Raw genomic sequence first — 19,732 nt, forward strand, 5'->3', positions numbered from 1 at the left:
ACAGTGAATTGTATAGGTTTTCTATCAAGTAATGCAGCAAAGACACTTGGAGCTGTCTTTTGGTGACCAGGTCTATGAATATAATTAACTGGTCCTCAAGAGTTATTTGGTCTCACAAACCAAACAATCCATACATTAATCAAATGCCCTGCTGCCTGACTGTAACTTTTTATCCATTTTATCTGCCACTTATCCAAGGCCAGTCATGGGGGTAGCAGTCACCTCTTCCAGGGATACAGGCATTCCCGGGTCAGCCAAGAGATGTAATCTCTGCAGCGTGTCCCGGGTCTGCCACGGGGCCTCCTACTAGTAGGACATGACTGAAACACCTGACTCAGGAGGCACCCAGTAGGCATCCTTGCCAGAAGCCTGACTCTCCTTTCAATGTGTAGCTATAGCGGCTCTACTCTGTGCCACTTTCAGATGGCTGAGCTCCTTATGCAATCTCTAAGGAAGCAGCCAGCTACCCTCCAAAGAAAGCTCATTTTGGCTGCTTGTATCTGCGATCTCAATCTTTCGGTCACTACCCAGAGTTCGTGACCATAGGTGATGGTACGTAGATCCACTGGTAAATCTGGAGCTTTGTTTTCATGCTCAGCACTTTCACCATGATGAACCGGTGCACTGTCTACATGTACAGCCGTGACCTCAATCCATCTGTCAATCTCACTCTCTCCTCTCCCCTCACTCATGAACAAGACCCAAAGGTCGCTCCACCAGCAACAAGCACCCCCCACAGGATACTCTAATGGACCCAACTGAATGCTTTCTCCAGGTCTACAAAACACATGTAGGCTAGTTGGGCAAGGTATTATCACCACAACAGGCACCAACCACCCCGCAGCTACAGTTCCTTGCAGCAGGCTCAGCAAAGGAGGATGAATGGACCATGTTCCCCAGCTTCTCTCAATGCTGTTGAAAATCTGCTAGAGGTGAGAGTTGAAGAGCTCATGGACGGGGGCCTCTGCTAAATATTCCCAACACACCCTCACAATATATTTGTGTGTGCCAGGTCTGTCCAGGGTTCTGCTCTGCCACCTGATCCAACTCACCACCAGGTGGTGAGAAGTTGACAGCTAAGCTCCTCTCTTCACCCAAGTGTCCAGAAAATGTGGCTGCAGATCCAATGATATGATTGCAAAATATCTCTTTTTTATGTTAGGCCAATAGGCTGCTTCCTTGGACAAAAATGTATTTTTTGGCGTTTTCAGTAGGAGAAACGTTTCCTCAGGTTTCCCCAACCTTATAAACAGTACATCTGTATAATGACTGAAACGTGCACCATTGACTAACAATGGGCCATGAGGTCGGTTTCATGATCAATAATATGAAGATTGGGATGACCATTAATCAGGGGCCATGAGTACCATTCAGATTGTTGAGGAATGGCTGCAATAACAGAATGTAAGATCTACCCTTACATCTATATTTATACTTATATAAAAACAGCTTTAAGGAGTCATTGATATTGCATTTATGGTTAGATTTAGCTTTATGAATTTTGTGCACATAATTTAGAAAGTATTTTGGAACCTTCCTAGCCTCCTCACCCAGCCATTAAAGAGTTGATTACATGTTTTTTGTTTTGGATTGTGGAGAATTGGTAGTAGTTAGCCAAGTCTTTGCATGTTAACATGCACTAATATGAATGCTTTTGTTTTACTGTATGCTTGTTTGTCTGTTTGTGTTTGCATCCTCTGCAGTGTTGTTTACCAGGATGGATTTTATGGTGCAGATATTTATGTAAGTATTATTTACTGGTATGATACTGCATGCTGTTGCCATCTCTGTAGTTTCTCACAAGTTGCTATGTACATGAAAGTCCCTGAAATCTCCATGCTCATTCCCAAGTTCAGCATTAGTTTAAGGTGTAGAAAGGTTTCCATGTCTCAGCTCCAAGAAAACAACTATAGGATTACAGAATATATTTATTGTTCACACGAGTCATTTTCAGTAACAAATTAAAACATAGTTGTCAAAACAGGGGTGTGGGGTGTGTCTGTATGTGTGTGTCAGGGGGAGGTGGTGGTGGTGTGTGTGTGTGTGTGTGATTTGAATCTGGTGTTTTTGTGTCTAAATCCATAAAGTATGACACAGTACGTATGAATCATATTAGGGTTGGGTGAGGTCCAGCTCTTCATGCTTCAGACTTATTTTGGATGTCTGCCATTGTGATTTTTTTATACAGTTCCCCACTTGGCCTGTGGGCAGTCTTTATCCTTTAAGTTCAAGCCTCTAACACAGGCTTGAGAGCATAAGGGTCCTACACAGTAGTCTTTGCTGTTCCTAGGACCTGAACTAGTACTGTCTGGACAGAGATCTCGAATGGGATCTCCTGGAGCCACTCACCAAGTTTGAGGGTCACCGCCTCAAGTGCTTCAATTACCACAGAAACCACTGCTGCTTCACGCTCCATATATTTTGATTGATTGATTGATTGATTGATCATACTTTATTCATCCCGAGGGAAATTGGGTTAAGGCTGCCAGCCGTGCCAGCGCCATCTTACCCTTCCGACCATACATACATTACAAAAACATCACATGGGGAAGACAGGTCAGAGAGGTATAACAATGGAAAATACACAACAACTGATCTCCCCAACAGGGAGATCAGTTTGAGAACAGAAAAAAAACCCCACCTTAGCGCATACAAAAAGCACATGACTGTTAATACACCATAGAAACACAAGACAAGCAACAGGGGCGGGTAAAGGGTAATAGAGAGCCAGTGTAGACAGCGCATCCGGTCCTGCAGCATGTCTGCGCTGGTCCAATTGACCGCCATTTTCCCCGGGAGGGGACAAGCATCGAAGGCGTTTGGAAAGGGAGGGGGATGAGTGTGTATCAGTGTATGTGTGTGTGTGTCCAGAGTTCAGCTGAGACAGTGTCCTTCGCCCTGCCAGGCTAAGTAAACAGTCTTCCAGCCAACCCAGGTGGCCTTCCATAGGGGAGGAACAGTCTGAGCACAGTCTGTTATCAGGGTGTTTTTGTTCAGCTCCAGCCTCGAGATCACAGCTGGCGCCGAAGTGGTAGCCGACTGAAGTGATGGTGGTTTTTACTTTAGTGCGAACAACTCATCTGAATTTCAAAGCTGTATTAACAGTCCGACACTGGTCTTTCAATCTCCCGTTGGAAAGCTGTGAGCTTCTACGGGTAATCCAATTTGCGCTCAGAGGTCTTATTCTGAGTGTTCACGGCAGCCGCAAGCTTCTCCAAGATCTTATCCGTGCTGCGCTCAATGAGCCCATTTTGAGAACTCACGCCTCGTCCCATAGTTTCAATCGCAGTGGGCAGCCTTGTGGGGGTTTGAACAGCCAGTTCGGCTTTCTTAATTCTTCGATAAGCCAGGGCCAAGCCAGCTCCGATCAGCAAGAACCCTGTTATCATGGTTCTGAATAGATAGATATCTTCAGCATCTTCGATCGACAGTCCCGCCAGGCACACGACCCTCCAGCTATGCCACCTGTCCATCGTCTATCCGGCAGGGAAAGTACCTCCAGGACACTCAGGCTCAACCGAGCCCAGACTTCTCGTTGAGAAAAGGTTGTCAATTGCATTCAGGGACCAGTTGATCAAATCCATAATTCCTCTTTTAGGTTTTAGACACAGACTGTGAGAGAGTGTTCTCAAAGTAATACAAAAAACACGAGACTAGGAGTCACGTGGGACCGCTGAGGAAGATGGCCGCACACTAGAGGCGCTCCTAAAGCCTGTTGATTAATGTTCTGAATCTGGAAACATACACTCCAGTTGTAGTCATAAATTGGACACTCCTTTGTCGACTTTGAAGTTTTTCAAGAATTACCGTCTTTGGAAAATGGCAGGAAATAACAAAGCAAACTTTTTTAAGGGAGCTACCACGAGGAAGAAGCAAGCTAGCATTAGCCTCGCTCCGGAGCCGCCCGAAAATACACCTGCATCTGATGCCGCCTCTCCAGCAGTAGTGGAGGAATGTATGGGGAGCGAGAGCAAAAAGGACATTTTTGACGAAATTAAGAAAATGAATGCTACTCTTCAGGTCGTAGCAAAAGATGTCACCACTATTAAAGAAGCCACTAAAGAACTAAAAGATTCGGTGGAAGATATAAAAGTGAGGTTAGGAGAGGCGGAACAACGCATCTCAGACATGGAAGATGCCAGCGTGCTCACCGAGGCAAAAGTGGACAAATTCCAGAAAAGGATGGAGGCGTTGTGGTCACGAGTGGAGGACCTTGAAAACCGTAGTAGGAGAAACAACGTGCGGATTATTGGACTTAAAGAAGGTGTGGAGACACCCGGAAACGTGGACAAATATGTGACGGAGATTCTGGCCAAAGCACTTGAGCTTTCTGGAAGTGAATTTGAAATTGAACGTGCGCATCGTTCCCCTGTACCAATGCCGGAATCTAACGAGCCTCCCAGGGTGATACATGTCCGTTTTCTACGTTCATCTGCTAGGGAGAAAGTACTACGGGTGGCCAGAGAGAAGCGTGGAGTCGATTGGCAAGGCGCCAAGCTTTCCTTCTTTGAAGATGTTACAAGGGAGCTGGCGGAGAAGAGGAAGGCATTCAACCCGGTGAAGAAGCGTCTCCGAGAGTTACAAGTGAAGCATAGGCTGATGTATCCTGCAACGCTCATTTTTACGTGGAACGGACAAAAGAAAGCATTCAAAGACGGAAAGGAGGCCGAGAAATTTCTGCAGGAGTCGACTTAGAGGAATGCGGGACATGATGTAACAGATCGGAGAAGTGTATGTAAATTTTAAAATAAGGTAACAAACAAACAATGGGCACAACGGGGCTGCGGCGGCTGTGCTGCTGTCGGACGATTAGCGTGTCTCACGGACCAAGGACAGTTTGGTGTCTCAAGCTAAAGTTAGTTAGGCTTGGGTAGGTGGGGAGGGAGGGGGCGCTTAGCAACGTTGTTCTGGGTTGTTATGCAAAGAAGGGTGTTCGTTTTGTTTAGGTTTGTTTTTTTGTTTTTTTTATTTTTGTTTTTTTAAAGACAGCTAGTTTGATAGGACCAGATGGGTTTTGTAATATTGAGTGCCTATGTATATATTTGTGTTGTGTTGTAAAGCGCGCAAGGCGTGCCTTACCCCATTTCTATTAGAAGGCGATGAACAGGTATACTAAAATAATATCGTGGAACATAAAAGGATGTGGGGACCCAATTAAAAGGAGGAAGGTTCTAACATACTTAAAAACTAAAAACACAGATATAGCGTTTATTCAGGAATCCCACATTGCTGGGGAAGAAGAGGCAAAAAAGTTTAAACGAGACTGGGTGGGCTCCGTTTTTCATAGTTCGTATTCAAGTAAACGAAATGGTGTTTTGATCCTTATTAATAAAAAATTAAGCTTCGTGTTGCTGAAAAAATATAATGATAAAGAAGGGCGCATTATATGCTTGGAAGCCTTAATTAATGGGGTTCGAACAGTTTTGTGTAATATTTATGCACCTAATAAAGAAGAGCCAGATTTTTTTCACAGAATTAACAAGATAATAGGGGATCATGAGGGGCAGGTAATAAGATTGAAAACAAGATTGGATGAACCTATAACTGAAGAAGAGGTCAGGGCAGCGATCTCATCAATGAAAAATGGAAAATCGCCAGGCTTGGATGGCTTCCCGATTGAGTATTATAAGAAATATATTGATATTTTAGCTCCAGTCTTGCATAAAGTTTACCTTGAGGCACTAGAAATAGGTTCCTTACCGAGTACATTTAGTGAGGCACTAATCTCCCTTATTCCTAAAAAGGATAGGGATCTATCGGACCCATCAAATTACCGGCCAGTAAGCCTTTTAGGCGTTGATTGCAAAATTTTGACGAAGGTTTTGGCCTTCCGCCTGGATCAAATATTACCAGATATCATCAATGGTGATCAGGTTGGTTTTATTAAGAATAGGTCCTCCGGTGATAACATTAGAAGACTTCTTCATCTCATGCACAAAAGCAAATCTAGTCTAGCTCCGGTTGCGGCCTTCTCGCTGGATGCTGAGAAGGCTTTTGATCGGGTAGAATGGGGCTTCCTTATGACAACCCCTGCAAGGTTTGGGTTTGGGCCTGGATTTTGTAATTGGGTCAAAACTGTATATGCAAGCCCAAGGGCAGCAGTTTTGACAAATGGATTGGTGTCAGAGTTTTTCCATCTCACTCGCGGGACCCGGCAGGGGTGTTCTTTGTCCCCGCTGCTTTTCACAATATTTCTGGAACCACTGGCCTTGGCTATTCGAGCTAACAGGGATGTCAGAGGTGTTCATGCAGGGGGTATCGAGCACAAGTTATTTCTATATGCTGACGACATCTTAGCAGTATTAACGGATCCCATACAGTCTCTACCAGCACTACTCACATGTGTTGAGTCATTTTCAAGGTTGTCAGGTTATAAGATAAACTGGTGCAAATCGGAAGGCATGCCACTATCAGCATCATGTCATTCTAGATGCATTACTCCATTCAATTTTAAGTATTTACCTTCAGGTATGAAGTATTTAGGAATATTATTAACACCCAAACTGGAGGATATTATGCTTTCAAATATGGAACCTCTCCTCCTAAAGATAAAAACAAATCTGGAGAAATGGGGTAAATTGAATCTTACACTATGGGGTAAAATTAATGTGATTAAAATGATGGTGGCCCCACAGTTCAATTATGTTTCCATGATGTTACCTGTAAGAATTCCTTTACACATATTTAGTCAATTTGAAAAGTTAATTAAAGATTTTTTGTGGAATAACAAGAAGCCAAGAGTGAATATAAAGAAAATGTGGGCCTCTAAAGACATTGGGGGAATGGCCCTCCCAAATGTGAAGTTGTATAATTTAGCTTTTGAAATGTCAAGACTGGCCAAGCACTGGACAGGTTTGGACTCTGAGCTGAGCTGGATGAAGATCGAACAGGAACTAGTGAGCCCTTTTACACCCTTGGATGTTCTCTCACAGGGCTCGGCAATTAATGGACAAGACTTTCATAATAACCCAGTGCTCGGGTATTCTAAAGCTGTCTGGGTAGAGGTGCACAAGGTGTGTGGAGCATCTCATTTAAGACAACCTTATACCTCGCTATGGAACAACACCGCTGTACAGATTGGGCGAAAAACAGTGTTCTGGAAGGAATGGCTTGTCAAAGGCATACACAGGATAAGTGATCTTTACTCAGGGGGAGTGTTTATGTCATTTGCTGAAATAACCCAAAAATATGGTTTGATAAGAGAAAATAATTTTTGGAAATATTTACAAATAAGGGATTGTATTACCAAAGGAAAATTTACTCAAAGCTCAAATATGGTGGTTTTTAGAATTGTCCAGTACAGCACATAGAGCAGCTGTTTTCTACAAACTGTTTAACAATCCAAAAAAAGAGATATGTGAAAACTTGAGGATTATATGGCAGAGAGATTTGAGTTGCGCAATTTCTAAAGAAGAATGGTGTAGAATTTTGTCATTCTCTGATAAATATATAAGAGAGGCCAGGGGTAAATTTACTCAGTATAAATTAATACACAGATGGTACTTTACTCCATCCAAACTTTACAGAATGGGAATCAGTCCCAGTAATATATGCTGGAAATGTAGTTCAGATCCAGGGACATTTATGCATGCTATTTGGGAATGTGGGAAAGTTTATCCCTTTTGGCAAAAAGTATTGGACAAAATAGGAAGGTGGATTGGTTTGATAATACCCTTGTCACCAAGACTGTGCTTATTAGGGGATCAGTCGGTGTTACCTGGGGTTTCAAAGTATGACTTTGTGGTTATAAAGGTGGGGGTGGTTGCAGCGGCTCGAGTTATTCTCAGTGTATGGAAGGAACCATCTCCTCCAGAATATAATAGGTGGAAGGAAAATATGCTGAAAATGGTGTCGTATGAAAAATTCTTGGCTAGGATTAATGATGATAGGGAGGGTTTTGACAAATCATGGGGACGTGTTTTTGGCTGAGATGGTTGGAATTTATTTGGTCAGGGCAATTATCTTTAGTTAAATTTTATGCTTGCTGCGTTGTATGTTTGTTTAGGCACTCAGTAATGGAATAACTTAAGATTTTATTGTCCTTTTTTTGCGGGTGTACCGATAGTTAGTAAGTATTGAAAATAGAACCAAAATACAAAGGTGAATTAACCATGGGATTGGAAGCTGTCTTTTCTTTTTTCTTTTCTGTTGTTGTTTTGTTTGTTGTTTTGTTTATGTTTTCATGTGGTTAAATGTTAAAAACAAATAAAGACTTCAATTACAAAAAACAAACAAACACGAGACTAGACAAGGACACGAGGCTAAGCAGGGAAGCTAAGGGAGAGGAGAAAAGTGCGACCGCCTTCGTCAAGAGCAAGAGAGAATGGCTCTTCTCTCAGTCCTTGGTATTTCTCTAGCTTCTCGTGTTTCTTCTTCCCGATGTTGCTATCACTCTGCATAGCTACATTTATCACTGCGGTCACCTTCCTTTGCTTGTCCACCACCACTTGTCCCGTTGGTTAGCCATCACTAGTTTGGCGGTGTGTAGTCCAACAGGAATTTGGCTCGGGCATTCCCAACCACTTTTTTAAAACCTGTCCTGTCCAGCAGTTGTAGAGCACTGAAAATCGCTGTGTACTGGCAGAGGTGGGAAATAACGAAGTACAAATACTTCGTTACTGTACTTTAGTAGAATTTTCAGGTATCTGTACTTTACTTGAGTATTTTATTCTGAAAACTTTTAGCTTTTATTCCCTACATCTTCCTACACAAATATCTGTACTTTATACTCCTTACATTTTCAAAACAGGCTCATTACTTTTGGTTTAACGCATTTGAGGGGAGTTATTATTTCACGTCACTGTCGGGCTTCAAACACATAACTTGCAGTTGCGGTACTTCAGCATCTAGCTAGACGAGCGACCATAAAGGTGTAACATGTTGTGGCAGGTAATTTCAAATGCAACATTTCTATCAGCTCAACAAACATCAGCAAGCACACAAACTGTTTGTGTGCAGTTTGCCGCACGGTGTGTGGCTAGCTAAAGGTCCAGCTGCTGTATTTCACAGGCAAAGATTAAAAGAGAGCTAACTTCACTCAGAGATAGAGAAATATACGAAACAGAGGACAGTAGAGAAGAAGAGAGATTAGATTTAAACGTAAGGACTGCTCAGTGGTCTTTGATAAACTGGAAATCTAAAACTTACATATAAGTCCTACTGTGTATAAATCATATATTGGGTCTGTAAAATTATGTTTTTTCATGTTGTGAAACATGCTGCAAAACAAACTGATATCAGACTAACTGTGTTATTTAACCCTTTAAAGCCGGTCGGAGTGGACACGCTCCGTTTTGCGTAACTATTTTAAAATCCCTGTAGAACCGGAACCACGTGAGCTAGCGCAATAATTTTTTTTTGCATATGAAACCGGAGGAGTTGTACTTACATCTTATGCCATCAGCTTGTCCTAGGTCACGGTTTCCTTCCACATTTGGCTTTGCAAAAATTGCATTAAAAGCGCTTACAGGAACAAAAACATAATATTCCAGAAACACGCTTTGCCGATCCGTTCAGCTGTTCGTAACACTTCCCACATTGAAACAGACGTCAGCGCCATGCTCGCATGTCCGCCATTACCTGCCCGAAACTGGAAGTGACGTCATTTTCACGAAAAATGTAGTTTTTTACATTTGGGCCTCTTCCCGGAAGATCATCGGTGGAGGTTCTGGGGCAACCAGATGACTGCAGAGGATCATCGGCCCGGAAGCAGCTAGGTGGCTGCATCTCGCGCTGTCAGATAGAGAGGCACGGATGCTGGCTCGAGTGATCCTGGAACTGTTCGTGGACAGGCTGCCTTGGGAAGAGATGCTACGGTGGATCTGCTGACAGTGAGCCTCGAGATTGTGGTGACCCTAGCAGAGGACCACCTGGCCACACAGATTGAGGGAGTGGGGAGTCACCACCAACCAGCAGACCACAGCCAGTGCCGGCACCGAGTAAGAGGGGCCCCCAGCGGAGCCGCCACTGCAGCTTACCCATGAACCCTTTCTTGTCAGACCTGTCATCCCAGGCCCCAGAGGCAGCAGACACTGGTACCGAGCCATGGAGGGTAGCGCAAATGCCAGGGCAGGAGTGTTAAAAGTGTGGTCAGCTGGGGCTCCTGAGATGGAAGTGTCTGCTGATGGCAGTGGGACAGGTGTTCCATGTTGCCTGGGCTCCAAGACTTTCCCCTGGTCCAGGACTGACATAGTGTATTCTGGTAAGGTGTCAAGGAGGTATATGCTAGGCTTTTGTAGACATGGGCTGCATGCAGATCCTGGCCCACCAAAGCCTGGTTTGCCCAGGGCATGGTCACAGGGATGTTCACGAGTATCCCATAGTGCCGCTGCTCATTAAATTTAAAGGCGGAATGCATAGAGTGAAGGCTGCAGTTAGTTTGCACCCGTCACATCCCATAAATCTGAGCACAAATTACCTGGGGTTTCAAAATCTGTTGGGGCAGTATGTGGGGATGTGATCATGACCTTTAGTAGCATGTGGCATCTGTGCTGTGTTCAGCGGGGACACAGGGTTGTCTGATGTTGACTAAGGGGAGGAGGAGACATGTCTCGCACACTTACAGAGCTGTACAAATTATTGGGCATTAAATCTGTTCGGACCAGCGTTTACCACCCTCAGACTGAGGGGTAGCTGGAGCGGCCTGAACAAGACTGAAGGCTATAAAAATTATGAACAGAACTGGTGACAAAGAGGGGCCTAGGCTGGAGTCCAACCCCCTCCTGGAAATGAGTCCCACGCATTGCTGGTTATGTGAACTAAGCTCTTGCAATGATTGATAAGGATCGAATGGCCCATACAAATGAGCCACACACGCCATAATCCTGAAGCACCTTGTAAAAGTCACAATTGTGTGGTGTCTCTTTAAGACAGCCTAAGTTAACGTTTAGTGATGTCACAGGCAGAGATGGGCAGTAACGCGTTAATTGTAACGCGTTACTGTAATCTGATTACTTTTTAAAGGAACGAGTAAAGTAAGGGATTACTATTGCAAAAACGGTAATTAGATTACCGTTACTTTCCTGTAGGAACGCTGCGTTACTGCGTTACTAAAATCGTGATTTTATTGCAAGAATGTCTCATGACAGTGACGTAAGCAAGTGCGACATTCGTGACAACAGCTGTGTGCAGATCAACAATGGATCATATATCGAGTGCAGAGAGAGTATGAGCGTGCAGCGTTTAAAGCGTGGAAGTACTGACCTTACTTTGAGTTTGATTCCATAAAAAGTGACAAAAACATTAGTGTCCGTTGTGCGTGGGAAGAAAACTTCTTTTTACAGCGAAAAAAACCCTAAACTTCCAAACAAGCACTGAGTAGCTACGACGTAATGGGAAACTCACAGAGAAACTCGCGGATTCTTCCACTGACCGCTGCACACCTGCACCAGGGTAAACCTCCGCCTACCCCACTCCTGCTTTACAGGTGAAAATAGAGCAACAGGACCGCTAGTCTTTGACTTTATTTATTTTCTGCTGTGTTTTACTTGCATCTATTTGAAAGACTGAGTGTAAACACACAAAATATTTTATTTTTTGTGCTGGAATGTGCAGAAAATAGGTTTAAATGTTAAACTAATTTCTTCAAGTCAGAGAATGTTGCAGATAATTAAATCTTTGCTTGATGCATAAAGTTAAAAGATTAAAACTAATAAAACAAGTTTTAAAAAGAGACTTTTCCATTTGATTACATCTTGTATGATGATTATGTAGAAAAAGTAGAATTGGGCTGAAAGATCTATCACTTTATCACCTATTCAGGTTGTAAATCGTGTTTTTAAAAAGTAACTAAATAACTAAGTAATTAATTACTTTTGAAAATAAGTAATCAGTAAAGTAACGGGATTACTTTTTTGGGGAGGTAATCAGTAATTAGTTACTGGTTACTTTTTTCAAGTAACTTGACCAACACTGGTCACAAGTATGCACCACCGCACTCTGTGCAGTGACGGGTCTGCTTTGTTGAAAATGAAATTCTAATTTTACATTTTATTTTTAAATCTAAATATTCACCTGAAACCTGACAGGGACAAAGTGTAGATTACAGAAATTGAACATAAACTGAGTTTGAGGCTCAGACTTGAACTCGCCCACCTCATTTGGTGTCAGTTGATCTCAGTAAGTCACATGACACATTGAGGCAAGGTCTTTCACCCAAAACTCTTCACCAATTGATCTCTGGCCTGAAGAAGCTTCTCAGGTGAGAGGTGAAAATCAAGGAAGTCCAGTTGGTTTTCTTTTTAAGCTCCTTAGATTATTAAACACAATTCCCAGTTTCATCAGCTTTTAATCACCTGTACGTCACAGTCAGGATTACTACTGTAGTCCCACTACTATGTGTGGTGTTAAACTTACTTTTACTCAGGAGTTAGAGCAGGTCACCTACTGATTGGAAGGTTGGTGGTTCTTCCCTGGCTGCTCCCAGTCTGTATGCCAAATGTCCTTGGGCAACCAAGGTCTCTCTATTGCATCCATCAGAGCATTAATCTGTGTGAATGATAGATAAAAAGTGCTTCTCTGGAAAAAGCACAAAACAAAGTGGTTGGGTGATTGAGGCAATTTGTAAAAAAAGTTTCCCCTGTCTTGCCTTGGTCGTTGACTTAAGCAAAACAACAAAAAGTTAGTGTTCAGTGTCATTGACAGGGCTGCACATAAGTGGTCCGCAGGTGCGCATTTGCAATGCAACTTCTTATCTGGTGCGCGTCTTTTAATTTGACAGCAAATGCGCACCTGCGGACCACTTATGTGCACCCCTGGTCATTGACATTATCGTAAAGTGTAAAACTGTTTTTGTATAAATGCTTTTCTACAAGAAACACAAATCACACTATATCAGTGTTTATAAACACAAGAAAGTGTATAGGCAAAATCTGTTTACTAAACTCATTAACTTTACTGTTATCTGTTGTATTTGTGTGCATCTGTATGTGTGGATGGACATGCGTACATGTGTGTATTTCTAGGGCTGTTACACTAACTACAGACATGCCCAGCCTACTGCTGCCACAGCTGATGCATACAGCGACAGGTAAGATACAGACTTAACTTTTGTCTTCCTTTTTATTCTATTTGGTGTGTTCTGTCAAAATAAGATGGAGTATCAGGACCTCATTAAGAAAAAAGAATAGTGTCCATTTGAGATAAAAGTAAAAATTTTGGATTAAATTTGAAATAGTGTTTTGAAAAAATAGTACTCCAAATGTGGAGTTTACAGTTCTCATTTCAAGCAAAACAGCTGCCACGGCTCTGACACCCTCTACAAAACACCTCAGGTGGATGACGCAAATCCAGCCAACTCTTCCAATTTGTGTATTTTTTCCGTGTAACAAGATGCAGCTTTCTGACCCATTTTTCACCATCCTTATACTTCACCACACTGTGTTGAAGTGCTAAAAGAGCAAAAAATTCCTTGTAACTAAAACCGATTGTGAATTACAATTCCACTAGCTGTCTGTGAAGGTTCTCAGTCATCCAGGTCATCGTAGTCAAAGGAGCTTGCAAAGAGAAGCGTCTGGACTTCTTTAAGTTGCTTGAAGACGTTTCACCTCTGAAACTGGGTGTGGGGCCAGGTTTCACAATGAGCTCACCGAAACTCTGGCTGATTGTGACCCACACCCAGTTTCACACCTTGGCTCAGGCGATTAGAGGATCATGGGGGGGTCCTTTTGTCCCTCTGTGGGGGGAAACTCCCACTAGGTGTCATGGTCCTGGGTCGGTGACCCAGCGCTTTAAGTTTATTATTATCATTTTCTAGTTTATTGTTATGATTATTATTTGAGTTCTCTTCGGTCTGCCTCTGAGTCTGCATCTGTATCTCTGTCTATGGTGTCACCCCATCTGTTTGTGATCTGTCTGTTCAGTTCAGCGTCTTGTCTGGTTCCCGGTGTCTGAGTTTCCTGTTTTATTGTGAAGGTCTGTGTCTTTTGTGAGTGTACTCAGTTTACGTTTCCCGTGTCTCGTCAGCTGTGATTTCTCCCAGGTGTGTTCCCCTCCTGTCTCTCATCCCTTGATTACTGCCATCTGTGTATTTAAGCCCTGTGTTTCTCTGTGTCAGTGTCGCGTCGTTAACGTCTGCTCACCCTCAGATTTCACTGTGTGTTCCGTTACCCGTTATGCCTGCCTGTTAGTCTTTTGTTCAGTCTGCAACCTGCAATAAAGCTGTTTATTTTGAGTTCAACTTTGCCTCAGTGAGTCCTGCATTTTGGGTCCTTCCTTCCTGCCTGCCTGCACACAGCCATGACACTAGGTTTAAATCTGGGACTCCCCACCATTTGACCTTAGAACTGAAGAAGCTTCTCGGATGAGAGGTGAAACGTCTTCAAGCAACTTAAAGAAGTCCAGACGCTTTTCTTTGCAAGCTCCTTTGATTCCACTAGCTCATTTACACAAGGTAGGTTGTAGAGGGTAGAGCAGCTGTGGCAGTTTGTCTTGAAACAACTTTTCACAAAAGACCCTGTAACACAGCCCGATATCAGCTTCAAAGCCCATGTTGAATATTGTTGGGTTATTAAAGTGAGATCCTTTTAAGTTGAAACTGAAGACCATTTGCTACAAACTAAATCAGAAATTACCCAAATATGCAGCTTTATTTATCCATGAAGCCAGGTGACACACACTAGGTAGTTAAATTCAATTCAATTCAATTCAATTTTATTTATATAGCGCCAAATCACAACAAATGTCGCCTCAAGGCGCTTCATAGATACAGAGAAAAGCCCAACAATCATATGACCCCCTATGAGCAAGCACTTTGGCGACAGTGGGAAGGAAAAACTCCCTTTTAACTGCTTCCACAGAAGAGGGGCCTGAAAACTGAAGGCTCTGCCTCCCATTCTACTTTTAAATAGTCTAGGAACAACAAGTAGGCCTGCAGAGTGGGAGCGAAGTGCTCTAATAGGGTGATATGGTACTACAAGGTCATTAAGATAAGATGGGGCCTGATTATTTAAGACCTTGTATGTGAGGAGCAGGATTTTGAATTCAATTCTGGAGTTAACAGGAAGCCAATGAAGGGAAGCCAAAACAGGAGAAATATGCTCTCTCTTTCTAGTCCCTGTCAGGACTCTTGCTGCAGCATTTTGGATTAGCTGAAGGCTTTTCAGGGAGTTTTTAGGACTTCCTGATAATAATGAATTGCAGTAGTCCAGCCTGGAAGTAATAAATTCAATTCAATTCAATTCAATTTTATTTATATAGCGCCAAATCACAACAAAAGTCGCCTCAAGGCGCTTCATAGATACAGAGAAAAACCCAACAATGATGACCCCCTATGAGCAAGCACTTTGGCGACAGTGGGAAGGAAAAACTCCCTTTTAACAGGAAGAAACCTCCGGCAGAACCAGGCTCAGGGAGGGGCGGCCATCTGCTGCGACCGGTTGGGGTGAGAGAAGGAAGACAGGATAAAAGACATGCTGTGGAAGAGAGACAGAGATTAATAACAGATATGATTCAATACAGAGAGGTCTATTAACACATAGTGAGTGAGAAAGGTGACTGGAAAGGAAAAACTCAATGCATCATGGGAATCCCCCCGCAGCCTACATCTATTGCAGCATAACTAAGGGAGGATTCAGGGTCACCTGGTCCAGCCCTAACTATATGCTTTAGCAAAAAGGAAAGTTTTAAGCCTAATCTTAAAAGTAGAGATAGTGTCTGTCTCCTGAATCCAAACTGGAAGCTGGTTCCACAGAAGAGGGGCCTGAAAACTGAAGGCTCTCCCTCCCATTCTACTTTTAAATACTCTAGGAACAACAAGTAGGCCTGCAGAGCGGGAGCGAAGTGCTCTAATAGGGTAATATGGTACTACAAGGTCATTAAGATAAGATGGGGCCTGATTATTTAAGACCTTGTATGTGAGGAGCAGGATTTTGAATTCAATTCTGGATTTAACAGGAAGCCAAAACAGGAGAAATATGCTCTCTCTTTCTAGTCCCTGTCAGGACTCTTGCTGCAGCATTTTGGATTAGCTGAAGGCTTTTCAGTGAGTTTTTTGGACTTCCTGATAATAATGAATTACAGTAGTCCAGCCTGGAAGTAATAAATGCATGAACTAGTTTTTCAGCATCACTCTGAGACAGGATATTTCTAATTTTAGAGATGTTGCGCAAATGGAAGAAAGCAGTCTTACATATTTGTTTAATATGTGCGTTGAAGGACATATCCTGGTCAAAAATGACTCCAAGGTTCCTCACAGTGTTACTGGAGGCCAAGGTAATGCCATCCAGAGTAAGAATCTGGTTAGATACCATATTTCTAAGCTTTTCAGCGCCGAGAACAATGACCTCAGTTTTATCTGAGTTAAGAAGCAGAAAGTTAGTGGCCATCCAAGTCTTTATGTCTTTAAGACATTCCTGCAGTTTAACTAATTGGTGTGTGTTATCTGGCTTCATGGACAGATAGAGCTGGGTGTCATCTGCATAGCAGTGAAAATGTATGCTATGTCTTCTAATGATGCTGCCTAGGGGAAGCATGTATAATGTAAACAGAATTGGTCCTAGCACTGAACCCTGTGGAACTCCATAATTAACCTCAGTGTGTGAAGAGGACTCTCCATTTACATGCACAAATTGGAGTCTATTAGATAGATATGATACAAACCACTGCAGTGCAATACCTGTAATACCTACAGCATGTTCTAATCGCTCTAATAGGATATTATGGTCAACAGTATCGAATGCTGCACTAAGGTCAAGAAGGACAAGCACAGAGATGAGTCCACTGTCAGAGGCCATAAGAAGATCATTTGTAACCTTCACTAAAGCTGTTTCTGTGCTGTGATGAACTCTGAAACCTGACTGAAACTCTTCAAATAAACCATTCCTCTGCAGATGATCTGTTAGCTGTTTGACAACTACTCTTTCAAGGATTTTTGATATGAAAGGAAGGTTGGAGATTGGCCTATAATTAGCTAAGACTGCTGGGTCTAGAGATGGCTTTTTGAGTAAAGGTTTAACTTTGAGCAGTTTTGTAGGAAAGTAAATGCATGAACTAGTTTTTCAGCGTCACTCTGAGACAAGATATTTCTAATTTTAGAGATGTTGCGCAAATGGAAGAACGCAGTCTCACATATTTGTTTAATATGTGCGTTGAAGGACATATCCTGGTCAAAAATGACTCCAAGGTTCCTCACAGTGTTACTGGAGGCCAAGGTAATGCCATCCAGAGTAAGAATCTGGTTAGATACCATATTTCTAAGCTTTTCAGCGCCGAGTACAATAACCTCAGTTTTATTACAGCCATGTCTTAAAAACATAAAGTCCTGACCACTTCTAAAGTCAAATTTGAGATTATTGTACTGGGCCCTACAAATCTTAATGAGATATTAACTGCCTTGGCCTCTAGTAGCACTACACTAATCTTAAAATCATGTTTTGAAAAGGATTTGTCCTTGAACGAGTGGAGTATGGTGACGTTAACAGAAAGGTAAGGTACTTTTATAGTTAAATCTAATATGTTACTAAAAAAATATTTACTACTAGCTGACAATGTCAAGTGGTGGAGGAATTTTAAAAACATTTGTGAAAAAAACCCCAATAAAACTGTATGAAAATACGTCAGTACAACCAAAACTCTATTACTGAAAGAGTGTATGCAAATTAAAAATAAGTAACAATAATTATTCTGCAGAAAAAACTCAATAATAATAATAATAAATGCAATAAATGGATAATATTAGTTCTGCATATTGTTAGCACTGACCATATTTTAAATACTTTGTATTGTGTTGTGTACTTTATAATTGTCTAGTCTCATATTCTAAAACGTTTGTAGTGGCTCTCCTGCGAGGACCACCTGTGGGGGGAAAAAGTCCTCAAAAATACAGGTTTTGTCACTGGCTGGGTCTGTGACCCAACATTTTGAGTTTGTGGTTATATTTGTGTCTTTTGGCAGATTGACAGGAGGTTTTGTTTTTGTAGTATTATCAGGTTGCTTTGACTTGTAAGTCTGGTTTAGGTGATTCTATGAGTTATGAATCTGTTCCTGTTTACCACATGGTCTCGTCCACAGTGTCTTACTTTCAGTTATGCCTGAGGTAGTCTCCCTTGTTGTTTAGTGTGCCTATCCTGTCATGTCTCATGTCTGTCACGTGTTTTCTTGTTTTCAAGTTCAGGTCATGTCTGCGTTTTATGGTTCCTGTTTTACTTTGAAGAGGTCTTGTGTTCTGTTTTCATTATTTTAGTTTCACTTTCCCCTGTGGTGTCATCCCGAGTTAAAAAAGAATAATATTATAAAATATATTGTTAATAAAAAAATTATAAAATATTAAAAGTCAGTTACATCAAAAGGTTTGAGAAGTGTGTGAAATAGTTCATTTTTAATATGTACAAGGAGAATTAAAAATAGTAATCATAAAGGAACGTGGAGTTTTGGCAAAGCAGCTCAGGCCTTTTTTTTATTAGACCGGACATGGTTAGACCTTTTGTTGCTAATGTACTAAAGGAGTCATTAAAATTATTTTCACACTACTATCTCTACATCAGACATATTTGCCAAGATAGTTGAAGAGAGAAAACTCATCTGTTACAATGATAACTCACAGGAGCTCATCTAAGATAAGATAAGATAAGATAAGATAACCTTTATTAGTCCCACACATGGGGAATTTGTTTTGTCACAGCAGGAAGTGGACAGTGCAAAAGTTATGAAGCAAAAATTAGAATACAATAAGAATAAAATACTGTACCCAACTGTACAGAATAGAATAAAATAAAATACTATATACAGTAGAATAAAATGGAATAAAATATACAATAGGATAAAAATAGAATACAAATGCTTTATACAACTGAGTAAAAATACAACTTTGTCAGAAAAGAGTATTGCACTTAGTCTTATTGCACATGTGTGGATGTGTTTTATCAGTTGAAGTCTTTGTTGTGGAGTCTGACAGCAGTGGGGAGGAAAGACCTGTGAAATCTCTCCGTCCCACACCGTGGGTGCTGCAGCCACTGAAGGAGCTGCTCAGTGCTGTCAGAGTCTCTTGCATGGGGTGGGAGATGTTGTCCATCAGGGATGACACCTTAGCCACCGTTCTCCTGTCACTCACCACCTGCACTGGATCCAGAGGGCATCCTAGAACAGAGCTGGCCCTGATCAGCCTGTTCAGTCTCTTCCTGTCCCCGGCAGAGATGCTGCCACCCCAGCAAACCACACCGCAAAACATGGCTGAGGCCACCACAGAGTCGTAGAAGGTCTTCAGGAGTGGGCCCTCCACTCCAAACGACCTGAGTCTCCGCAGCAGGTACAAGCTGCTCTGACCTTTCCTGTAGAGGGTGTCTGAGTTATGAGTCCAGTCCAGTTTGTTGTTCAGATGAACACCAAGGTACCTGTAGCTGCCCACAGCCTCAATGTCCATACCTTGGATGTTCAGTGGTTGCAGTGGAGGATGCTTGTGCCTGTGGAAGTCTACCACCAGCTCCTTGGTTTTACTGGTGTTGATCTGGAGGTAGTTCAGCTGGCACCAGTCCACAAAGTCTTGGGTCAGTCCTCTGTACTCCTTGTCGTCCCCATCAGTGATGAGGCTGACTATTTCAGAGTCATCAGAGAACTTCTGCAGGAAGCACTGGGTGGAGTTGTGGGAGAAGTCTGCAGTGTAGAAGAGGAACGGAGCCAGAACTGCTCCCTGTGGGGCCCCTGTACTGCAGACGACCCTGTCCGACACACAGCCCTGAGTTCTCACATACTGTGGTCGGTTGGTGAGGTAGTCCAAAATCCAGGTAGTGAGGTGATGGTC

At 42.4% G+C, this 19,732-nt stretch overlaps 1 protein-coding gene across 4 annotated transcripts in view; it reads left to right on the plus strand.

Annotated features, from left to right (window-relative positions):
• Nucleotides 1-19,732, plus strand: part of rbfox1 (RNA binding fox-1 homolog 1) — a 105,461-nt gene that overhangs the window by 69,327 nt on the left and 16,402 nt on the right. For 2 of the 4 annotated variants that reach the window (XM_006807497.3, XM_006807498.3), the window contains 2 exons: nucleotides 1,704-1,743; nucleotides 12,963-13,027. In XM_006807497.3, the coding sequence (XP_006807560.2) occupies nucleotides 1,704-1,743; nucleotides 12,963-13,027 (105 nt within the window). The remainder of the gene's footprint in view (nucleotides 1-1,703; nucleotides 1,744-12,962; nucleotides 13,028-19,732) is intronic. The other 2 variants (XM_006807499.3, XM_035915183.2) reach the window with 2 other exon arrangements.

This window comes from Neolamprologus brichardi, unplaced genomic scaffold (genome assembly GCF_056152115.1).
Source record: "Neolamprologus brichardi isolate AB-2024 unplaced genomic scaffold, ASM5615211v1 NODE_ptg000031l+_length_7269946_cov_1, whole genome shotgun sequence".
NCBI classification, from domain to species: domain Eukaryota; kingdom Metazoa; phylum Chordata; class Actinopteri; order Cichliformes; family Cichlidae; genus Neolamprologus; species Neolamprologus brichardi.